Source organism: Haliotis rufescens, unplaced genomic scaffold (genome assembly GCF_023055435.1).
Source record: "Haliotis rufescens isolate VD_foot unplaced genomic scaffold, xgHalRufe1.0.p SCAF_81, whole genome shotgun sequence".
Classification (NCBI taxonomy): Eukaryota; Metazoa; Mollusca; class Gastropoda; order Lepetellida; family Haliotidae; genus Haliotis; species Haliotis rufescens.
The window spans coordinates 707,274-726,698 of NW_025964374.1; the positions used below are offsets into that span (position 1 = coordinate 707,274).

The 19,425-nt window shown below is 44.3% G+C and overlaps 2 protein-coding genes across 8 annotated transcripts in view; one reads left to right on the forward strand and one right to left on the reverse strand.

The window, feature by feature from the left end:
• Positions 1 to 53: 53 nt before the first annotated feature.
• Positions 54 to 2,289, reverse strand: LOC124142071 (mucin-2-like). Its single transcript, XM_048390076.1, has 4 exons — positions 2,137 to 2,289; positions 1,280 to 1,293; positions 638 to 929; positions 54 to 542 (listed from the first exon to the last, which is right to left on the reverse strand). Exons 1-4 carry the CDS (start codon positions 2,287 to 2,289, stop codon positions 54 to 56), a joined length of 948 nt encoding a protein of 315 aa, XP_048246033.1.
• A 2,231-nt stretch (positions 2,290 to 4,520) lies between these two features.
• The window catches only part of LOC124142048 (putative aminopeptidase W07G4.4), a 28,901-nt gene continuing 13,996 nt past the window's right edge, over positions 4,521 to 19,425 (forward strand). The window contains exons 1-8 of one of the 7 annotated variants that reach the window (XM_046510305.2): positions 4,521 to 4,566; positions 10,575 to 10,646; positions 12,157 to 12,295; positions 13,804 to 13,875; positions 15,873 to 15,955; positions 16,805 to 16,913; positions 18,737 to 18,858; positions 19,319 to 19,418. In XM_046510305.2, the coding sequence (XP_046366261.2) occupies positions 12,158 to 12,295; positions 13,804 to 13,875; positions 15,873 to 15,955; positions 16,805 to 16,913; positions 18,737 to 18,858; positions 19,319 to 19,418 (624 nt within the window). In that variant the 5' untranslated portion in view covers positions 4,521 to 4,566; positions 10,575 to 10,646; position 12,157. Of the gene's footprint in view, positions 4,567 to 8,129; positions 8,201 to 10,574; positions 10,647 to 11,986; positions 12,016 to 12,077; positions 12,296 to 13,803; positions 13,876 to 15,872; positions 15,956 to 16,804; positions 16,914 to 18,736; positions 18,859 to 19,318; positions 19,419 to 19,425 lie in introns of those variants that run through there. The other 6 variants (XM_046510302.2, XM_046510304.2, XM_046510303.2 and 3 more) reach the window with 6 other exon arrangements.

A 19,425-nucleotide genomic window follows, 5' to 3' on the forward strand; every position in this document is an offset into this window, starting at 1 on the left:
TGGTGTCTGGAGGATGTTGGCTGATAGTCTCTGGAGGCCCTAGAGGGCAGGTGCTAGCTGGGAACTGACTGACAGTCTCTGGAGGCCCTGGGGGCAAGTGCTACCTGGGAACTGGCTGACAGTCTCTGGAGGCCCTGGGGGCAAGTGCTACCTGGGAACTGGCTGACAGTCTCTGGAGGCCCTAGAGGGCAGGTCCTAGCTGGGAACTGGCTGACAGTCTCTGGAGGCCCTAGAGGGCAGGTCCTAGCTGGGAACTGGCTGACAGTCGCTAGAGGCCCTAGAGGGCAGGTGCTAGCTGGGAACTGGCTGACAGTCGCTAGAGGCCCTAGAGGGCAGGTGCTTGCTGGGAACTGGCTGACAGTCTCTGGAGGCCCTAGAGGGCAGGTGCTAGCTGGGAACTGGCTGACAGTCGCTTGAGGCCCTAGAGGGCAGGTGCTAGCTGGGAACTGGCTGACAGTCGCTAGAGGCCCTAGAGGGCAGGTGCTAGCTGGGAACTGGCTGACAGTCTCTGGAGGCCCTAGAGGGCAGGTGCTATCTGGGAACTGGCTGACAGTCTCTAGAGGCCTTAGAGGGCAGGTGCTATCTGGGAAGTTGCTAGAGGCCCTAGAGGGCAGGTGCTAGCTGGGAACTGGCTGACAGTCGCTAGAGGCCCTAGAGGGCAGGTGCTTGCTGGGAACTGGCTGACAGTCTCTGGAGGCCCTAGAGGGCAGGTGCTAGCTGGGAACTGGCTGACAGTCGCTTGAGGCCCTAGAGGGCAGGTGCTAGCTGGGAACTGGCTGACAGTCGCTAGAGGCCCTAGAGGGCAGGTGCTAGCTGGGAACTGGCTGACAGTCTCTGGAGGCCCTAGAGGGCAGGTGCTATCTGGGAACTGGCTGACAGTCTCTAGAGGCCTTAGAGGGCAGGTGCTATCTGGGAAGTTGCTAGAGGCCCTAGAGGGCAGGTGCTAGCTGGGAACTGACTGACAGTCTCTGGAGGCCCTAGAGGGCAGGTGCTAGCTGGGAACTGGCTGACAGTCTCTGGAGGCCTTAGAGGGCAGGTGCTAGCTGGGAACTGACTGACAGTCTCTGGAGGCCTTAGAGGGCAGGTGCTATCAGGGAAGTCGCTAGAGGCCCTAGAGGGCAGGTGCTAGCTGTGAACTGGCTGACAGTCTCTGGAGGCCCTAGAGTGCAAGTGCTAGCTGGGAATGGGCTGACAGTCTCTGGAGGCCCTAGAGGGCAGGTGCTATCTGGGAAGTCGCTAGAGGCCCTAGAGGGCAGGTGCTAGCTGGGAACTGACTGACAGTCTCTGGAGGCCCTAGAGAGCAAGTATATACTGTATACTGACAGAACAGTAAATCCCAAACAATCGCTCATTCTAATTCATTGCTGTGAGCATCTTACCCATGGACTTCAATAAAGTGATAATCTTCACCTGCTTTCCTCCCACATCAGGTTGGCACGCAGATATACCACTCAAAGTTTGCAAAGGATCACCACTTTAATATGGCAAATAGTGTGCATCTGACGTTATTTGGTATTTATTAGGTTAAGAGTGAGTATGGTTTTACACCGATTTTGGCAATGGTCCAGCAATATCACGGCAGGGGACACCAGAAACAGGATTCACACATTGTACCCGGGTCTTCGGCGTGACAAGCGAACTATTTAACCACTAGGCTACCCGACCGCCCCTTATACGTGGAATACGTGTTTAATGTACAAAAGTCCGTTGTTCTGTGCCACACAATGCCAACAACCTGTGACCATTAATCAGTCAGATCACCCGGTCAAAATGAGAGTATCTAGCCAAAACCGAAACTTTGATAACTCACGAAAACAAAGTCATTGTTAAAAAAATATGAACACGTGATGCGATCACAGCCTGGCACCGTCGTCTCATGTTCCCATTAAGTGTCTGGATGGCTGCCAAGGGAAGTTTGTGCCACTGTTCGGTAAGAGCAGCTGGTTATACGTGTGTTCGATAGGGTTGGGGTCAACGTTGGGCTGGGACGAGTCCAAATTTACTACCCGGGTACCCACCTCCCTTTTACCCGTCCCTACGTTATATATCACATGACTAACCACGGATCCGGGTCCGGGTAGTCTGTGGGTACCCGGGTCCTACACCGGGTACCCGAGTTACCCGTCCAAGCCCTACTTCGACGACCCTGGCTCGACGAGGTCTTGCGTTATCGTCCATGAGGATGAAGTCTGGTCCGACTGCACTAGCATACTGTCTCGCGTACACATCCAGAATGTCATCCCTGACACGCACGCCTGTCATCAATGGAGCCCCTTCCTTAGCGGTCATATTCGGCTACGTTGGAATCTTGAAATCTTTCTCCTTGTCTACGCAACACTTGACGTGATCTTCAACCCAATCCAAACGTGCCTGTCTGTGATGTTGAGTCAGTGGGATGCGATTGCATGCCTTCTGTGACCGGAGGGGGCGGTCGGGTAGCCTAGTGGTTAAAGCGTTCGCTCGTCACACCGAAGACCCGGGTTCGATTCCCGACATGGGTACAATGTGTGAAGCCCATTTCTGGTGTCCCCCGCCGTGATATTGCTGGAATATTGCTAAAAGCGGCGTAAAACCATACTCACCCACTCACACCAGCCTCACTGAGACGATTACGATTACTGTCTGAGGAGAGGCGTTAACGCCACTGGCGTTCCGCAGGTAATTCCCGAGGATGCTGTCTTCTTGCTGCAATCAGGAGCAATCTGTCTTCCACCTGTGTGGTAGAACGCTGTCGACCACCTGCATGTCGTTGGGTAGCTGATCCAAACGTCTGGTATTGATTCCATGCCCCGCTGATGATACTTTGGCTGACATCAAAGACATTTAAAACGTGTCGTTGTGTTGACCCACTTTCAAGCATGCCTATGCATCTGCCTGATACATCGGTCTTCAAACGACGTGTTTGAGGCTGAGATAAGTGCATTTACTTGTTGCAGTCCTCAGTAGCAAGGTTGTGCTCTCTGATCACCACACATGCTTACAGGTTCTCAAGCATCTCGTTCCCACCGTGTCCCAATCTCATTAAAATCAGATCCTAGTTGTCGCTACCGCTAAACAAAGATCTGAAGACAACCCATTAGGGGTCACGTCAGAACGACCTTTCATCCGACCAATCAGAGCGTCGCTTACCAGATTATGGAAGTGACGGTCGGAATATGATTTCTAATCATGCAACCTCGAAATCTTTATTCCGAACGATAGTTACGGGTTCAAAAATGTTCTTTTGTTCAGGTTTCAAATTTTAAATCGAGAATTTGTCAAAATATGTTTCGAAGCGTAGTCGCCAATTTGAAATTAGTGCCGTAAAGCACGAAAAAGCTGCCTTCTGATTGGTCATTCCATTGGTCGGTCAAAGTTACACTGCAACCATGACATAAGCAGTTAAAAGTCTGAAAATGGGACTTTGCCGAAAATGAGTCCTATATTGTGTGCCATGCATATCAGTTATAAGTATGGATTGAAGCTTATGAATTACGTGTGTGCGTGCGTGCGTGCGTGCGTGCGTGCGTGCGTGCGTGCGTGTGTGTGTGTGTGTGTGTGTGTGTAAATGTTCAGTGTTGTGTTTACCAAACTCACCCACCCTGTTATAGAATTAACATGTACACGACAAGGTGACCTATATTTAAACAGATGATAGGTGTTGATGGCAATGTGATATATGCACAGACAGGTCGGATGAGTAACTGTACTTTGAACCTGTGTCACGTTTCAACAATGAAAGAAACCGACCAATATCGTGCATTGTTTCAGTTAGGCCATTCAGTAGTCTCCTCTTTAGACCTTATAAAGTAATGTATGACCATATTTCTTTGTTGTCTTTAAGGAATGATCTCAGTCGTGTAACTGTGCGTACACAGGTCACGTGACACGACGAACCAGCTTGATTCTGTCCTGGGAGTTTGGGGTCAAGGGAAGGGTCATACTAAATTCGACCATTTCCGATGTATATGTCCATAAATTAAAACCTGAAAATAAAGAAATTTCACCACATAAATTCGCTTGGTAGTAACACTTCTTTGTTTAATTTGTAATTCAAACCTTCCCGTTCAAACCGATATATATGTCCATAAACTAAAACCTGAAAATAACAAGATATTTCTCCACATAAATTCGCTTGGTAGAATACGTTTCTTTTTTAAAATTTCTAATTCGACCATTTCCGTTCAAACCGATGGATATCCATAAATTAAAACCTGAAAATAGCAAGAATTTTCACCACATAGGTAGAATACACACTATCTTTTTAATTAAACATTTTTAGCTATCTTTTGAAAAGTTATGGGGTTCATCTTCAGGGTAGTTTAACACAGGTAAACTATAATTCTTCAACGAACCAGAGGAGTTCCCATTTATGTTTCTAATCAAATTATAATTTATAAAAACATAAAAACGTTTTGCATATTTCTGTATCGTATATATCATAATTCGGTCAGACTGAAAACTGCCTGTTGAGAGGTGGTTGTGGATGATATACAATGCATTGTACTGGGTATGTTGACCCTGGCCTTGACCTGGGCGCGTGGAGACCTGTGCTATCAGCTGTACCTGTCGCCTGTATCCTGCAAGGTAGGTATGCGCCGCCGCCGTTACCGACATTTTTATTTTGTGCAAGAGCAGATCCAGCATTTTTAAAAGGGAGGGGTCAAAATATTAAATAAGATAATTTTACTGCCTACAACATACTTAAAATGGTTTTCAAAAGATTCTCTCTCGCTCTGTGACTCTCACTCGAGAGAGAGAGAGAGAGGTGTCTCTTTGTCCCTGTATATGTGTGTCTGAGAAAGAGAGAGAGAGCGAGAGAGAGGTGTCTCTTGCCCCTGTATATGTGTATCTGAGAGAGAGAGAGAGAGAGGTGTCTCTTTGTCCCTGTATATGTGTATCTGAGAGAGAGAGAGAGGTGTCTCTTTGTCCCTGTATATGTGTATCTGAGAGAGAGAGAGAGAGATACGTCTCTTTGTCCCTGTATATGTGTGTCTGAAAAAGAGATAGAGAGAGAGAGAGAGGTGTCTCTTTGCCCCTGTATATGTGTATCTGAGAGAGAGAGAGAAAGAGAGAGAGAGAGGTGTCTCTTTGTCCCTGTATATGTGTATCTGAGAGAGAGAGATAGAGAGGTGTCTCTTTGTCCCTGTATATGTGTATCTGAGAGAGAGAGAGAGGTGTCTCTTTGTCCCTGTATATGTGTATCTGAGAGAGAGAGAGAGAGAGAGAGAGAGATACGTCTCTTTGTCCCTGTATATGTGTGTCTGAAAAAGAGATAGAGAGAGAGAGAGGTGTCTCTTTGCTCCTGTATATGTGTATCTGAGAGAGAGAGAAAGAGAGAGAGAGAGATACGTCTCTTTGTCCCTGTATATGTGTGTCTGAGAAAGAGAGAGAGAGAGAGAGAGGGGTGTCTCTTTGTCCCTGTATATGTGTGTCTGAGAAAGAGATAGAGAGAGAGAGAGAGAGGTGTCTCTTTGCCCCTGTATATGTGTGTCTGAGAAAGAGATAGAGAGAGAGAGAGAGGTGTCTCTTTGCCCCTGTATATGTGTATCTGAGAAAGAGAGAGAGAGAGAGAGGTGTCTCTTTGTCCCTGTATATGTGTATCTGAGAGAGAGGGGTGTCTCTTTGTCCCTGTATATGTGTATCTGAGAGAGAGAGAGAGAGAGAGAGAGAGATACGTCTCTTTGTCCCTGTATATGTGTGTCTGAGAAAGAGATAGAGAGAGAGAGAGGTGTCTCTTTGCCCCTGTATATGTGTATCCGAGAAAGAGAGAGAGAGAGAGAGAGGTGTCTCTTTGTCCCTGTATATGTGTATCTGAGAGAGAGAGAGAGAGATACGTCTCTTTGTCCCTGTATATGTGTGTCTGAGAGAGAGAGAGAGAGAGAGAGAGAGAGAGAGAGAGAGGGGTGTCTCTTTGTCCCTGTATATGTGTGTCTGAGAAAGAGGGAGAGAGAGTTGTCTCTTTGTCCCTGTATATGTGTGTCTGAGAAAGAGAGAGAGAGGTGTCTCTGTGTCCCTGTAGATGTGTGTCTGAGAGAGAGAGACACAGAGAGAGAGAGAGAGAGAGAGAGAGAGAGAGAGAGAGAGAGAGAGAGAGAGGTGTCTCTGTGTCCCTGTATGTGTGTCTGAGAAAGAGAGACAGAGAGAGGGAGAGAGGTGTCTCTGTGTTCCTGTGTCCCTGTACATGTGTGTCTGAGAAAGAGAGAGAGAGAGAGAGAGAGAGAGAGAGAGAGAGAGAGAGAGAGAGAGAGAGAGGGAGAGAGAGAGAGAGATGTCATCGGGGTAAGAAAGTCAAGCATTGACCATGAAGACGTTGAACCTCTTATTGATAACAACTTGAATACCAACATAACGGCGCATTACCAGACAAACAGTGGTGGATACAATGATACAAGTACCAACGTTATGAATTCATTTAATTATACACTCTTCAAAAAAAGAAACGCACAGGTAGTATGTGGTTCATTGAACCTGACTACTGAAAAAATCCGGTATATAAATTAAATATATATTATTGGAAAAATGTTGGTGGCCTGATATTCGACAAACGGTGCGTCAAAACGTGCGTCGATTTGCAATGTCTTAAACGGCATTATTTTCACACTTGTTCAAAAATGTCATGGAGGAAAACAGTAAAGCAAAATGCACGTGCAAGTTATAACTCGTAACAATTGTCAACATTTTTCGAGTTCGAAAATGCCGAGACTCAGCGCTGCCGATCGGATCATCGCCATAGGACGTATTCAAAGAGGGAAATCGCAGTCTTCTGTTGCACGCCACTTCAACGTCCACCACAGCACCATTTGCCGCCTTTGTGACCGATACACATAGTTCCATTCCACTGCAGACCGTCCGAGAACCGGCCGACCAAAGGTTAACACTCCTGTACAGGATCGCTACATTCGATTGTTCCACCTACGTCATCGCAATGCCACAGCTACGGAGACTGCAGGACGCATCCCTGGTTTGAGGAGGATATCGGACCAGACTGCCAGGAACCATCTTAACGAGGCTGGAATCCGACCCAGAAGACCAGTTATCTTCCCTGTTTTGCAACAGATCCATCGACAGCGACGCTTGCGTTGGTGCCATACCTTACAGCCTTGGAATTTGAGAAACTGGAGACGAGTGTGGTTTAGCGATGAATCACGATTTCTTCTTCACCGGCGAGATGGAAGACAACGTGTTTATCGTCGTCGAAATGAGCGTTTTGCCCCGCAATGTGTACGTAAATTCGACAAATTCGGTGGCGGTAGTAACATGGTGTTGGGTGGCCAAATCCTACACCACGAGATCTGACTTGTTTGTGGTTCAGGGTAATTTGACAGCAAATCGCTACACTAATCAAATTCTTCAAGCTCACCTGCGTCCAATCATTGACCGCCAGAGGGAGCTATTTCAACAGGACAACGCTCCTTCGCACACAGCTCGTGTCACGGTAGACTACCTTCATAATACCAACATCATCGACTTACCCTGGCCGTCGGGATCTCCAGATCTCAACCAAATCGAACATCTCTGGGATGAACTCGATCGACGTGTACGTCAACGTCAGAACACGCCGCGGACACTCCAACAACTAGCCAACGCATTATAAGCAGAATGGCGCAGAATTCCGCAGGACAGAATTCGTACACTTCAGTCAGTGCCGAGGAGATGCAGAGGCGTGATTGCTGCCCGGGGCGGTCACACGAGATACTGAGTTCAGCGCCACTTTGTGGCCTTATGTGACATGATAATGAACAGTTTTCAATGCCTTTGCACAGCGACAACATGTGAATATCGAGCTCCAAAATGTCATATTTGTATCTATGATATTAAATGAAATATATCGACTTTATTCTAGGTATAATAAATTTACTAAAAATCTACCTGTGCGTTTCTTTTTGGGGGGAGTGTAAATGCAATTAAACGGCAAATAATTAGTTGTGTATTATTATTTCTTTACAAACGTTATGCATTCATTTAATTATAAATGCATTTACACAGCAAATAATTAATTGTGTATTTTCATTTGTTTACCAACGTTATGAATTCATTTAATTATAAATGCAATTACACAGCAAATAATTAATTGTTTACCTGGTCACGCCCGCAGAATACTAATATAAGCGTATCAATTAGAGCGTGATTAGAATAACCATTATCATCAATAACGAGTGTGTTTTCTCTGCCGGTAAGCCATATTGTTTGCTGTCGTCATTTGAACAACACGGATAAGGTAAAGTCGGCTTATTAATTTGTATGATATTGCTTTAAAAGGATTCACATACTTATTTAATATTACCAAAATCATTGGGCTTACCCCGTTTCTAAATCGTGAAAGTTTTAATTCCTAGATTTAGATATTCGAGAATTATATAATTAGTACTATCTAATCCATGTTAAGGGCCTGTCACACCTAGCCGATTTGGATCGCCGGGGCTGTACCGGAGCACAAATTTGGCGATTTTCGGGGATCGTTACTCGTACGGCAGCGCAACGGTATCACATCGCTAAGAACGGTAGTACATCGTCAGGACATCGTCAGAACATCGCCGAAAAATTTAGCAGCCGCAGGCGACGGTAGAAATTTTTGAACATGCTTAAGAATTTCCGCCGTTGCGCTGCCGGAGCGAGCAACGGGACAACAACGGCAGTACAACGGCAGTACAACGGTAGTAATCCGGTAGGGCTTCGTTAATGTCGGTAGAGCACCGGTAGCGACCCGTAATGGATCGCCGGCTCTCCGGGGGCCTCGATCTGTACCGTACTGGTACCGATGTGACACCGTAGTACTACCGAATACTACCGAAGTAGTACCGATGCGCCGCCGATGTGATACCGGAGCTCCACCGTCAGTCACATCGGCAGCGCAACGGTATTACTCCGCTATAGCTCCGGTCAACGGTGGTACATTGGTATAACATCGGCGGCGCATCGGTAACACTAAGGTGACAGAAAAGTGGTATTCGATAGCACATCGGCTCTAACATCGGCAGGACAATGTATCACAACGGGAACGGTCAATTTTGATTTTTCAAGTGCTTTCTCGCCGGAGCTCCGCCGATTTTCTCGCCGTTGTTATTTTTTTACTTCCGGTTTAGTCCCGGCGAGGCACATCGGTAGTGTGGGACAGGCCCTTAAGTCTAAATGTTTGATTAATGACCGGGTGATAGACAAACGGTAAACCTGAGTTACAGTTTGGCGCTGGGTATTGCTGATTACGAAGACCGTTCCAATGCATGTTCATACACAGGATCAAATCGCTCGAATACATGTTCATATACACATGAGGGGCGGTCGGGTAGCCTGGTGGTTAAAGCGTTCGCTCGTCACGCTGAAAACCCGGGTTCGATTCCCGACATGGGTACAATGTGTGAAGCCCATTTCTGGTGTCCCCCGCCGTGATATTGCTGGAATATTGCTAAAAGCGGCATAAAATCAAACTCACTCACTCACTCATATACACATGAACAGATCGCTCGAATTTATGTTCATAAGCATTCATGAACAGATCACCCGAATACAAATGACTGTCATATTTATACACAAAAACAGATCGCTCGGATGGATTGTGCTTTGCGGAATATGCAGTTGCATGATTGGGCACGTGCAATCAGAGCTCGTGCAAACTAGGGCTAAAACAAATTCGACAATTGAAGAACACATTCGTCTTTGACAGCTTGTCGCGATAGGGCGTACCTTCTCAACTTTAGCTGGCTGTCACAAAGGTCTATGGGTAGTCTTGAGTATAAAACTTTTCATTCTATTGGACTGTTGAAAACATACTTCTCCACGTTTGATAGGGATATTTGTTACCTTTTTCTTGATACACAAAACTGATTTTCGTAATGTCATGTACCCGTGAAGATCGGGAGAAGGAGGGATACCAAGGAAGGTGGCCTTGACCACTAAAAGTAGCAGTGGCACGTAAATCATCTTCCCGAGGCAAGGGAGTTAACTGACTGTAAAAGTCAAGTGGACACAGTCAGTTAACGCCCTTGCCTCGGGAAGATGTATGTATGCATAAATGAAGGTTGACATTGACAAGATTTCAGATTCCAACAATTAGAGCCTTGCAGATTTGGCCCTGAAATAAAGTTTCTGAACTCCTTTTGGATTTTATTATATTTTGTAGATATATATTTTTAAATACGATAAGTTTATGTCTTGGACGAAATGTCAGTCTACGACCCCGTGACAGTTAAACCGCCCTTCATTACAACAAACGTACAAACATAGCTTACGTTCTACGAGACCCGTGAAGATCCGGGTTAGAATAGGTCTTCAGCAACCCATGCTTGACGTAAAAGGCGACTATGCTTGTCGTAAGAGGCGACTAACAGGATCGGGTGGTCAGGCTCGCTGACTTGGTTGATGCATGTCATCGTATCCCAGTTGCGTAGATCGATGCTCATATTGTCAATCACTGGATTGTCTGGTCCAGACTCGATTATTCACAGACCGCCGTCATATAGCTTGAATATTGCTGAGTGCGGCGTTAAACAACAAACAAACAAAACGAAACAAACATTCTGTAAATAAACATTTCCCTAGCTTCCTTGTGTTGATAATATGCTCAGGAATTAAACATGCGTGGTTCGCTTTCCCAGGATTCATCATTTCCAGGAATTAAACAAGAAGAGAAAACTTCCAATACCGGGAACCCCCGCTAAAGAAACTAGGTAGGACTACATGTATTTAATAACCAACCCAGTTCAAAACACTGTATTGTGATACGGTTAGGTCTTTTGTACCCTGGAGGTCAAAGTGACCCATCAGCGTGGCACACAAAAGAAGCAACAGACCTTGAATTGTAATTGTGTAGTACTGTATAACTCCTATATTTCCCATGTGATAAATACCGATAACGCCCCGAAGGTTGTGGTGTTAATACGAACGCCAAATGGAGATAATATTATTCCAGTTACAATACCAAGTTGATAGACAGGCATACCATTCTCTACCATGTCGAAACTCGATGCATGTAGGTCACAACGCCATAACTAACAGAATCACCTTATTGAATATAGACTGACATCAGACCCGTGAAGATCCGGGGTAGAACGGGTCTTCAACAACCCATGCTTGCCGTAAAAGGCGTCTATGCTTGCCGTAAGAGGCGACTAACGGGATCGGATGGTCCGTCTCGCTGACTTGGTTGAAACATGTCATCGATCCCAATTGCGTAGGTCGATGCTCATGATGTCAATCACTGGGTTGTCTGGTCCAGACTGGATTATTTACAGACCGCTGTCATATAGCTGGAATATTGCTGAGTGCGGCGTAAAACAACAAACCAACCATCTGCAGCAGGGTTACACTCGTGACTTGCCGTCAAGCATGGATAGCTGAAGACCTATTCTACCCCGGATCTTTAAGCTCGGTGATTTGGTTGATACATGGCATCGTATCCCATTTGAGTGGGTGCCGCCTCCGTGGTCTAGTGGTAGAGCGTCCGCCCGGAGAGCGGAAGGTCGGGGTTCGATCCCCGGCCGCGTCATACCAAAAGACGTTAAAAGATGGTACTTGTTGTTACCCTGTCTGGCGCTCGACATTAAGGGGCTAAAACAAGGACTGGTCGGCTCGGAGTCAGTATACTGTGTCTGAGTGGGGTATTCATGTTAAACTGCGGCATGGTATCTCAGTGTGCTAGCACTATAAATCGGCATCAGTCCGGACTAGTACAAGCAGCCACACACACACACGTGCATGCACGTCGCTATATAAGTGCAATAATCTTGGACGCGACGTTAAACCCAATTTCACCTCACCTCACCTCACCCCACTTGAGTGGATCGATGCTCATGTCAATCACTGGATTGTTTGGTCCAGTCTAAAAAAAATTCAGACCGCCGCCATGTAGTTGGAATATAGCTGAGTGCGGCGTTAAGCAGCAAGCAAGGGAACCTATCTCTCCTTCCCAATCTCGCTACTGTTATCGTAAACATACCTTACGGTTTCGGCAGTACGGTTACATGAACGTTTAAATGCGGTTGTGACTGGGTATTTGGACTGGAGCCAACATTCGTTTTGTCACATGCAGGGTGATAGGTGCACGATTTTACATTCTCGAGGAAACAGTCTATATTCTCGAGGAATAATGACTTAATCTTCTGAAAAACCAGTTTCAAGGAAACGCTTCTTTTTCTTTTTTTCCATGTCCAAGTTAAAGCAAGGTTGTCTGACTTTCAGCATGGAGGCTGTCGGCGTTGTCGCTTGTTCCAGTCTCAGTGACACCTCATATGATTGCGTCGTGGTTGTCACAGACGATGTTGACAAACTAACCGGTGTTCTTCAAGAGCTGCAGGCGCCTATACGCGAGTACGCAGAGGTGAGCTACTTGGGATGAGCGGTTGATTGAAAGTGTGAATTGCTTGAAGACAGTTCCTATATATACAGAGAAAAAGAATTACTCTGAAAAAATGAAAAATATATGTTAAGGTAAACGAAAACTTTGCACATATTGGTGTGACAATTATCAGACATTTTCAAAAGTGTGACAGCTAATCTTTATTTATTTTTCACACATGCATCTGGAATTCTGGTCAAGTCCATAAGTATGACTGAAGAAATTGAAAAAGCCTGTCTTTCGTCCAGCTACAGGTCCGTGACCCAAGATGGCCTTTTTACCATAACTTTAGTTAGTGTTGTCATCCAACATTGTCGACATAGACAGAGCCTAAGTCTCTTTCGAATGAGCACATTTGACAACTGGCATACCTTGTCTATTGACAATTACGGAACTGATCAGGGACATGGCTGTCACAAGTGGCCTTTCTTCTTTTGATCGCTTGCAAGTTTAGGACTTACTGAATAGTCAAGTACAGAAGTATATTTAAAATGAGTTCCTTTTTATGATTTCCAAAAGTAAATCTATGAGCTAGTCCGGGGTATTAGATGAAATTTTCAACAACTGATTGTGGTGACTTTACCCTCATCTTCTTCGAAATTGGGGCACGGGAGTTCGCTGTGCAGAGTTGCGTCCCTTGGGCACGCCAGAAACCTATGATTGTGGGTTCGAATCCCGGTTCGCCCCGATTATGTTTCTAGGTTTGTCAGCACCATGCCAGTGCTTGTTGGTTTCACTGAAGTGGTAAACGTCTGAGACCTGCATCACTTTCCTCCCACATTAAGCTGACACGCCGGGATATAACTTGAATACTGTTAAATGCGGCGTAAAACCCAAAACACTCACTCACTTCTGCGAAAGTGAGCTTGGGTCGAAGACTTGCTGGTGTTAAACTAATAGAAAAAATCATGAAATGCTCTACAACCTGTTTAACACATTTGAGCCTTACCTATACATTAATTGTAATAATTAAATCCCAAACATGCTGAAAATAATGTTACTGATCACATTCCGAAAAATGTCAAAAATCTTTCGACATTTGATATATTTGGTAGTTCTGGACATGTTGATCAGTGGAAAACATACATTTCATGGTAAGCGCACGTCGGTATAACATCGGCCAATTGCTGCATCGTGTGCGTCTGCTGGGGTTCATTGTGATCCTACATGCGGACACAGTGGAGCATCGGCAACTTTAGAATTAAAAGCAAAATACACATTTCCTTTGATGTTAAAATTAATTGTCACGTTTTCAAATATATTCACCTTGTAATTTGAAGCTGTCAACATGTAAGTGCCATTTTATTTCTATTCGGATCTGCCAAACGCCCCAAAATCCACATATAACGAAAAACAAAATTGCGGGCTGATTAAAAACATAAAGCTGTGTAACTTAAAATAAACAACACCCACCTACCCAAAAATATGCCAGAAGAAACATGAGAAAATGTGGTTTTATTTTTCAATAAAAATAATTTTTCATATTTCAGCTCGACAAGAACTACGACGATGTGGACGCGGTGCATCTGATCAAAACTGACCGAGTTCCGTCAAGGCGACTCGTATGTATACACACTTTCAACACACCACAGCCTTGCTTCACGTTTATACTGTTATATCTAATCTAAACGACCGCCTCCGTGGTCCAGTAAAGAAGAAATGAAATGTTACTGAATTTAATTCAAAATATGTACAAGGAGTGAGTGAATGAATGAGTAACCTTTTACGCCGCTTTTAGCAATATTCCAGCAATATCACGGCGGGGGACACCAGAAATGGGCTTCACACATTGTACCCATGTCGGGAATCGAACCCGGGTCCTTTTCGTGACGAGCGAACGCTTTAACCACTAGGCTACCCGACCGCCCCTGTTGCTGTGAGAAAGCAGATATAACAGAGGGCGTACATTTAGCGTTGATGTTTGTTTGTTTGTTTGTTTATTTGTTGGTTAACGCCGGACTCAGCAATATTCCAGCTGTATGACGGCGGAATGTAAATAATCGAGTCTGGACCAGACAATCCAGTGATTGACATCATGAGCATCGACCCACGCAATTGGGATACGACGACATGCATCAACCAAGTCAGCGAGCCTGACCACCCAATCCCGCTAGTCGCCTCTTACGGCAAGCATGGGCTTCTGAAGACCTATTCTAACCCAGATCTTCACGGGTCTTTAACGTTTTTGAAAATGAGTGAGTGAGTGAGTGAGTTGGGTTTAACGCCGCTTTTAACAGTATTCCAGTTATATCACGGCGTGTCAGCTTAATGTGGGAGGAAAGCCCGAAGTGATGCAGGTCTCAGACGTTTACCATTTCGGTGAAACCCACGAGCATGGGTATGGTGCTGGCAAACCTAGAAACATAATCGGGGCGAACCGGGATTCGAACCCACAATCATAGATTTCTGGCGTGCCCAAGGGACGCAACTCCGCACAGCGAATCGCGGCGCCTTAGACGACTGGGCCACCCGTGTCCCCTTTTTGAAAATGACTACTGGTCTAAAAATTAACACACCAACTTAATACATGGAGCAAGGCGAATTGGTTGGACAGCCTCTAAGCATTAACATTGCTGAACGCGCCATATCATAAAACATGGGCAAATTAGTGTTACCTTATCCTAATTAGATCATTTACGCTGAAATATATGACAGAACGCAACACACTTGGTAAATTCTATCCCTGGTTAAAATATATTAAACACATCTTATGTAGGTGTTGCCTACCAAATGACAATTCTTTTCACTCATGAAGTGATGTCCAAACCTCACCTAAAGCGCAGTATTTATTATAGACTATTTAAAGGTTCCCCATACTTTGATCTTTTAAAACCTATTCCAGATCATATTTCTAAACCTCGACTGTCTTTTAGAACGAAAGAAAGTAATGGTATAGAACGAAGCGTGGTTTATTTCACGATAAAACATTGTTCTATCATGATGTCATTTCTGGAGATTCGAATATGCGCTCGCAAATTGATGACGTGATATACTGGACGACGTTATTCTTTTTAAGGAAGTGCCTAGTAGGTTGTTCCCCAAATACGTAGCTGGGTTTCGCAGGTAAACGCAGGTAACCGCAGTGGCCGAAATCATCGCATCCAAAGTGGGAGAGATATGACAATCGGTATTAGGAGAAACGGTACAGATGATCGACGTAGGGATTTTGAGAATATGCAGGAAATACCAAACATAGCCCACCTGTTTATTAAATGGACTTGTCCGACGAAGTCGGATTGTATTCATGGAGTCATCATTATTTAAATAAAGGTAAATAAATTCAGTTTTAAAGCTTGTACATTTTATCAACATCTTTAGTGCGTGAGGTTTTACGCCGCTTTTAGCAATATTCCAGCAATATAACGACGAGCGAAGGCTTTAACCATTAGGCTACCCGACCACCAACATCTTTAGAGGCTGTACACAATGTTGATATCTCATATAAGAAATAAACGAGTCGTGGTCGTTGTTTAGCGTACATACGATAAACAACGACCCCAAGTCGTTTATTTCTTAAAAATAAAAGGATTGATTGATAATAGCCTAATTGATTCTGCAGATTTTCGCGCCGACTGGGCCCGTCACGCGGGACTATGATGACGTCAGACGCTACGGGGAGGCGGCCACTAAAGGCATAAAAAGGTATTCACGTTCTCTCTGCGAAATGAAGCGAACCCTTATGTTTCGTACATTCTATAATGAAAAGGTTCAGATTGTTTGTGAACACCCGTTTTAATACTTTATTTCATTTGTACTAGGCTAACGAGAAATTATATACACCACGCTCCATGAAAATGCACGAGTATATATATGATGTGTTTTTATTTCTTTGTTTATCTTTTCTTCTTTTTATATTTTTTGTTGCTTTTCATAGTTTTCACAGGTCACAGCTTTACAAAGAGATGTTGACAACTTAACAAAAACTCTGTGAAGTGATTCTTATACCCATACGTATTTGCCGTGTACTTGGACATTAAGGAGTGACCCGTGAAGATCAAGGGTAGAATAGGGCTTCAGCAGCCCATGCTTGCCGAAAAAGGCGACTATGCTTGTCAGGCTCGCTGACTTGAATGATGCATGTCAGCGTATTGCGTGGATCGGTGCTCGAGATGACAATCACTGGATTGTCTGGTCCAGATTAGATTATTTACGAACCGCCGTTATATAGCTGGAATATTGCTGAGTGCGGCGTTAAACAACAAACAAACATGAAGCATTGTATTGTGAGCTCCTTCTGTATGGCAGCAAATTCGCGTGCCTGAATGTTGGTGTTTGAATATTACACTTTTGCGTAAAATTATTAACAGTTCATAACCGGTTCCTGGCACAACTATTGGACTCCCAACGATAGAGCCAGTATCAACACTAGCGTATCGTTCAGTAACAGTTGACATTCTTTGAAAGTCCGAACTAATTCATATTTATTATTTCATATTTTTCACATTAAAGTCTTCTCTTTTAATCCATAATAAATATGTTTTTGGTCTTCAGATGTCTCAAGAGTGGATGTAAGCGCCCCCTACTGGTATGCACTGGAAACGGGAAATTCCCAAACGCATGCGCTGTAGCCGCTCTTGGGGCTCTCCATGCTCTTTACGTGGTAGGCTTATCGGAAACAAATTCCATCGTCTTCTTTTCATTAAGAACAGTATTAAGAATGTTGGCATTATTACAATTGAATACTTTTATTTGGATAATACTTATTCATTACCTTATGCACAAAACTGCGTTCTAAACCTCTAGTTGTCGACAGCTTTTAAATAACATCATTGTTAGTGAGTATGGGTTTACGCCGATTTAGCAATATTCCTGCAATATCACGGCGAGGGACACCAGAAATGGGCTTTCCACATTGTAAATGTGGGAATCAAACCCAAATCTTCGGCGTTACGAGCGAACACTTCAACCACTAGGCTACCCCACCGCCCACATAATTAAGATGTGACCAACTAATAATATATTGCATCTGTTAACGCTTGGCGTTTTAAATTAAAGACGTATTGAGGATCGTAACACATTCATTCCGTACGTCCTGACACAGACATCGGTAACTGTACAGGTAATATGAACATATTCATATTGAAACGTGACATATGTCTCATACAGTTTCCAATTCAAGCGGTCGTGAACTTTATAAACAAACAAACCAATATCTCCCGTGTGACGTTGTTGACCTGAGCATGAACGTACTCATTTGTCCCAATAGTCAAACGTTTCAGAAAACGGTTAGAAACGGCATGTAGTCTCTGTTGCGAGCGAATTGCTGGGTTCGAACTACAGACCCAGCCATGTTACATGCTCCCTCAGTAGGCCATTGGAAGCTGACGGGTGGGCAGTCAGTCAAACCTTAACCACGCGAAACGTGGAAATATAAAACCGAGGGGCAAAAGAAAGTATACCGTTTGTTTTTTATGTAATTGAAACTGTTGTTGAATTTGATTATATCCATCTAACATCACTCATGCCTGCAACGACCGCCTCCGTGGTCTAGTGGTAGAGCGTCCGCCCGGAGAGCATAAGGTCGGGGGTTCGATCCCCGGCCGCGTCATACAAAAAGACGTTAAAAGATGGTACTTGTTGTTACCCTCTCTGGCGCTCGGCATTAAAGGGCTAAAACAAGGACTGGTCGGCTCGGAGTCAGTATACTGTGTCTGAGTGGGATATTCATGTTAAACTGCGGCATGGTATCTCAGTGAGCTAGCACTATAAATCGGCATCAGTCCGGACTAGTACAAGCAGCCACACAAACACACACACGTACATGCACGTCGCTATATAAGTGCAATAATCTTGGACGCGACGTTAAACCCAATTTCACCTCACATCTCATGCCTGCAACAGTTTGTAAATTGTAATCTTTGGCTGGGTAATTTTGTGTAAAAATAAAATGGTTCAGTGAGGACTAGGGTAAGAAAGGAATTTGCAACCACGTGACCCATACCAAGTTTGAAATGTTGCAAATTTGTGCCGAAAAAAAGCAAATTTATTGGTTTTCAAAGATAAGCTATCTAAGATACCCATCAGCAGTCGTGCATTATACGATTTGTTTTTTAATTCTTACAATTTTTAAATCAAATTATATTTATATTAAATAAAACCTGACAGGAGTAGTCTTTGAGTGCTGACACAGTTCATATATATATATATATATATATATATATATATATATAATAACGCTAACTTATGATATTTTCAATTAAAAATCAAACATGTGATAAAATCAACTGAGAGGCAGTTTCTTTTGCTCCGAAGTGTAATACTTGGGTTGATAATCTATGTTTTTTGTCTTCCCCACCTGTGTTTATTTCCATCCAGGTAACGTTTTTATGTGGTTTGTGTTTGAAGTAAGGCTAGTTAGGTTGTAATCTGTGTGATAATTAGATAATGATGTCATATGTTGATGGGTGAATATCGTATGTGCAGCCCATTGAGGTGTGCGAGGGTCTCCCAGACAAGAAGCAGAAGGCCGAGGTGCTGGGGCTCTTCTGTGCTGATGGACAAGGGGAGGCAACTGCTGCCACCGTTGAAGCCGTTGAGAGGGGAAGGTGATTTGAGCCCTCGTTTTACCACCATAAAACCTTGATCAATCGATTTGTTTGCCTTTGTCTCTGTCTGTCTCTTCATCCGTCCTTCCGTTCATTTTAATTAGATTTATTTGATAATTATCAATCAACTTATATGATTATTTGAGTCCTCTATTTATTCGTTCATTCATGTTCATAAACCCGTGCAGATCCGGGGTAGAATTGGTCTTCAGCAACCCATGTTGTCGTAAGAGGCGACTAATGGGATCGGGTGGTCAGGCTCGCTGACTTGGTTGATGCATGTCATCGTATCCCAAATGCATGGATCGACGCTCATGATATCAATCACTGAATTATCTGGTCCAGGTTCGATTATTTACAGACCGCCGTCAAATAGCAGGATTATTGCTGAGTGCGGTGTTAAACAACAAACAAACATCTGCATTACTAATTATGATTAACTATCATTATTAATTTTCAGAATTGTAACCCGTGACATAGGTGGTTCTGACCCTGAGCGGATGGCGGCACCTCGAGTTGAGGAGTATGTGCGGAGAAGCCTGGAAGGGACTTGTATTAAGGTAAACC

What these genes read in the sequence shown, in the direction of transcription:
- LOC124142071 (XM_048390076.1), bottom strand. Translation starts at nt 2,289, where the DNA reads ATGACCGCTAAGGAAGGGGCTCCATTGATGACAGGCGTGCGTGTCAGG. An exon ending in CTCTAGGGCCTCTAGCGACT is followed by an intron (nt 543 to 637) that starts GTCAGCCAGTTC and finishes ACTGTCAGCCAG; the next exon opens with TTCCCAGATAGCACCTGCCC.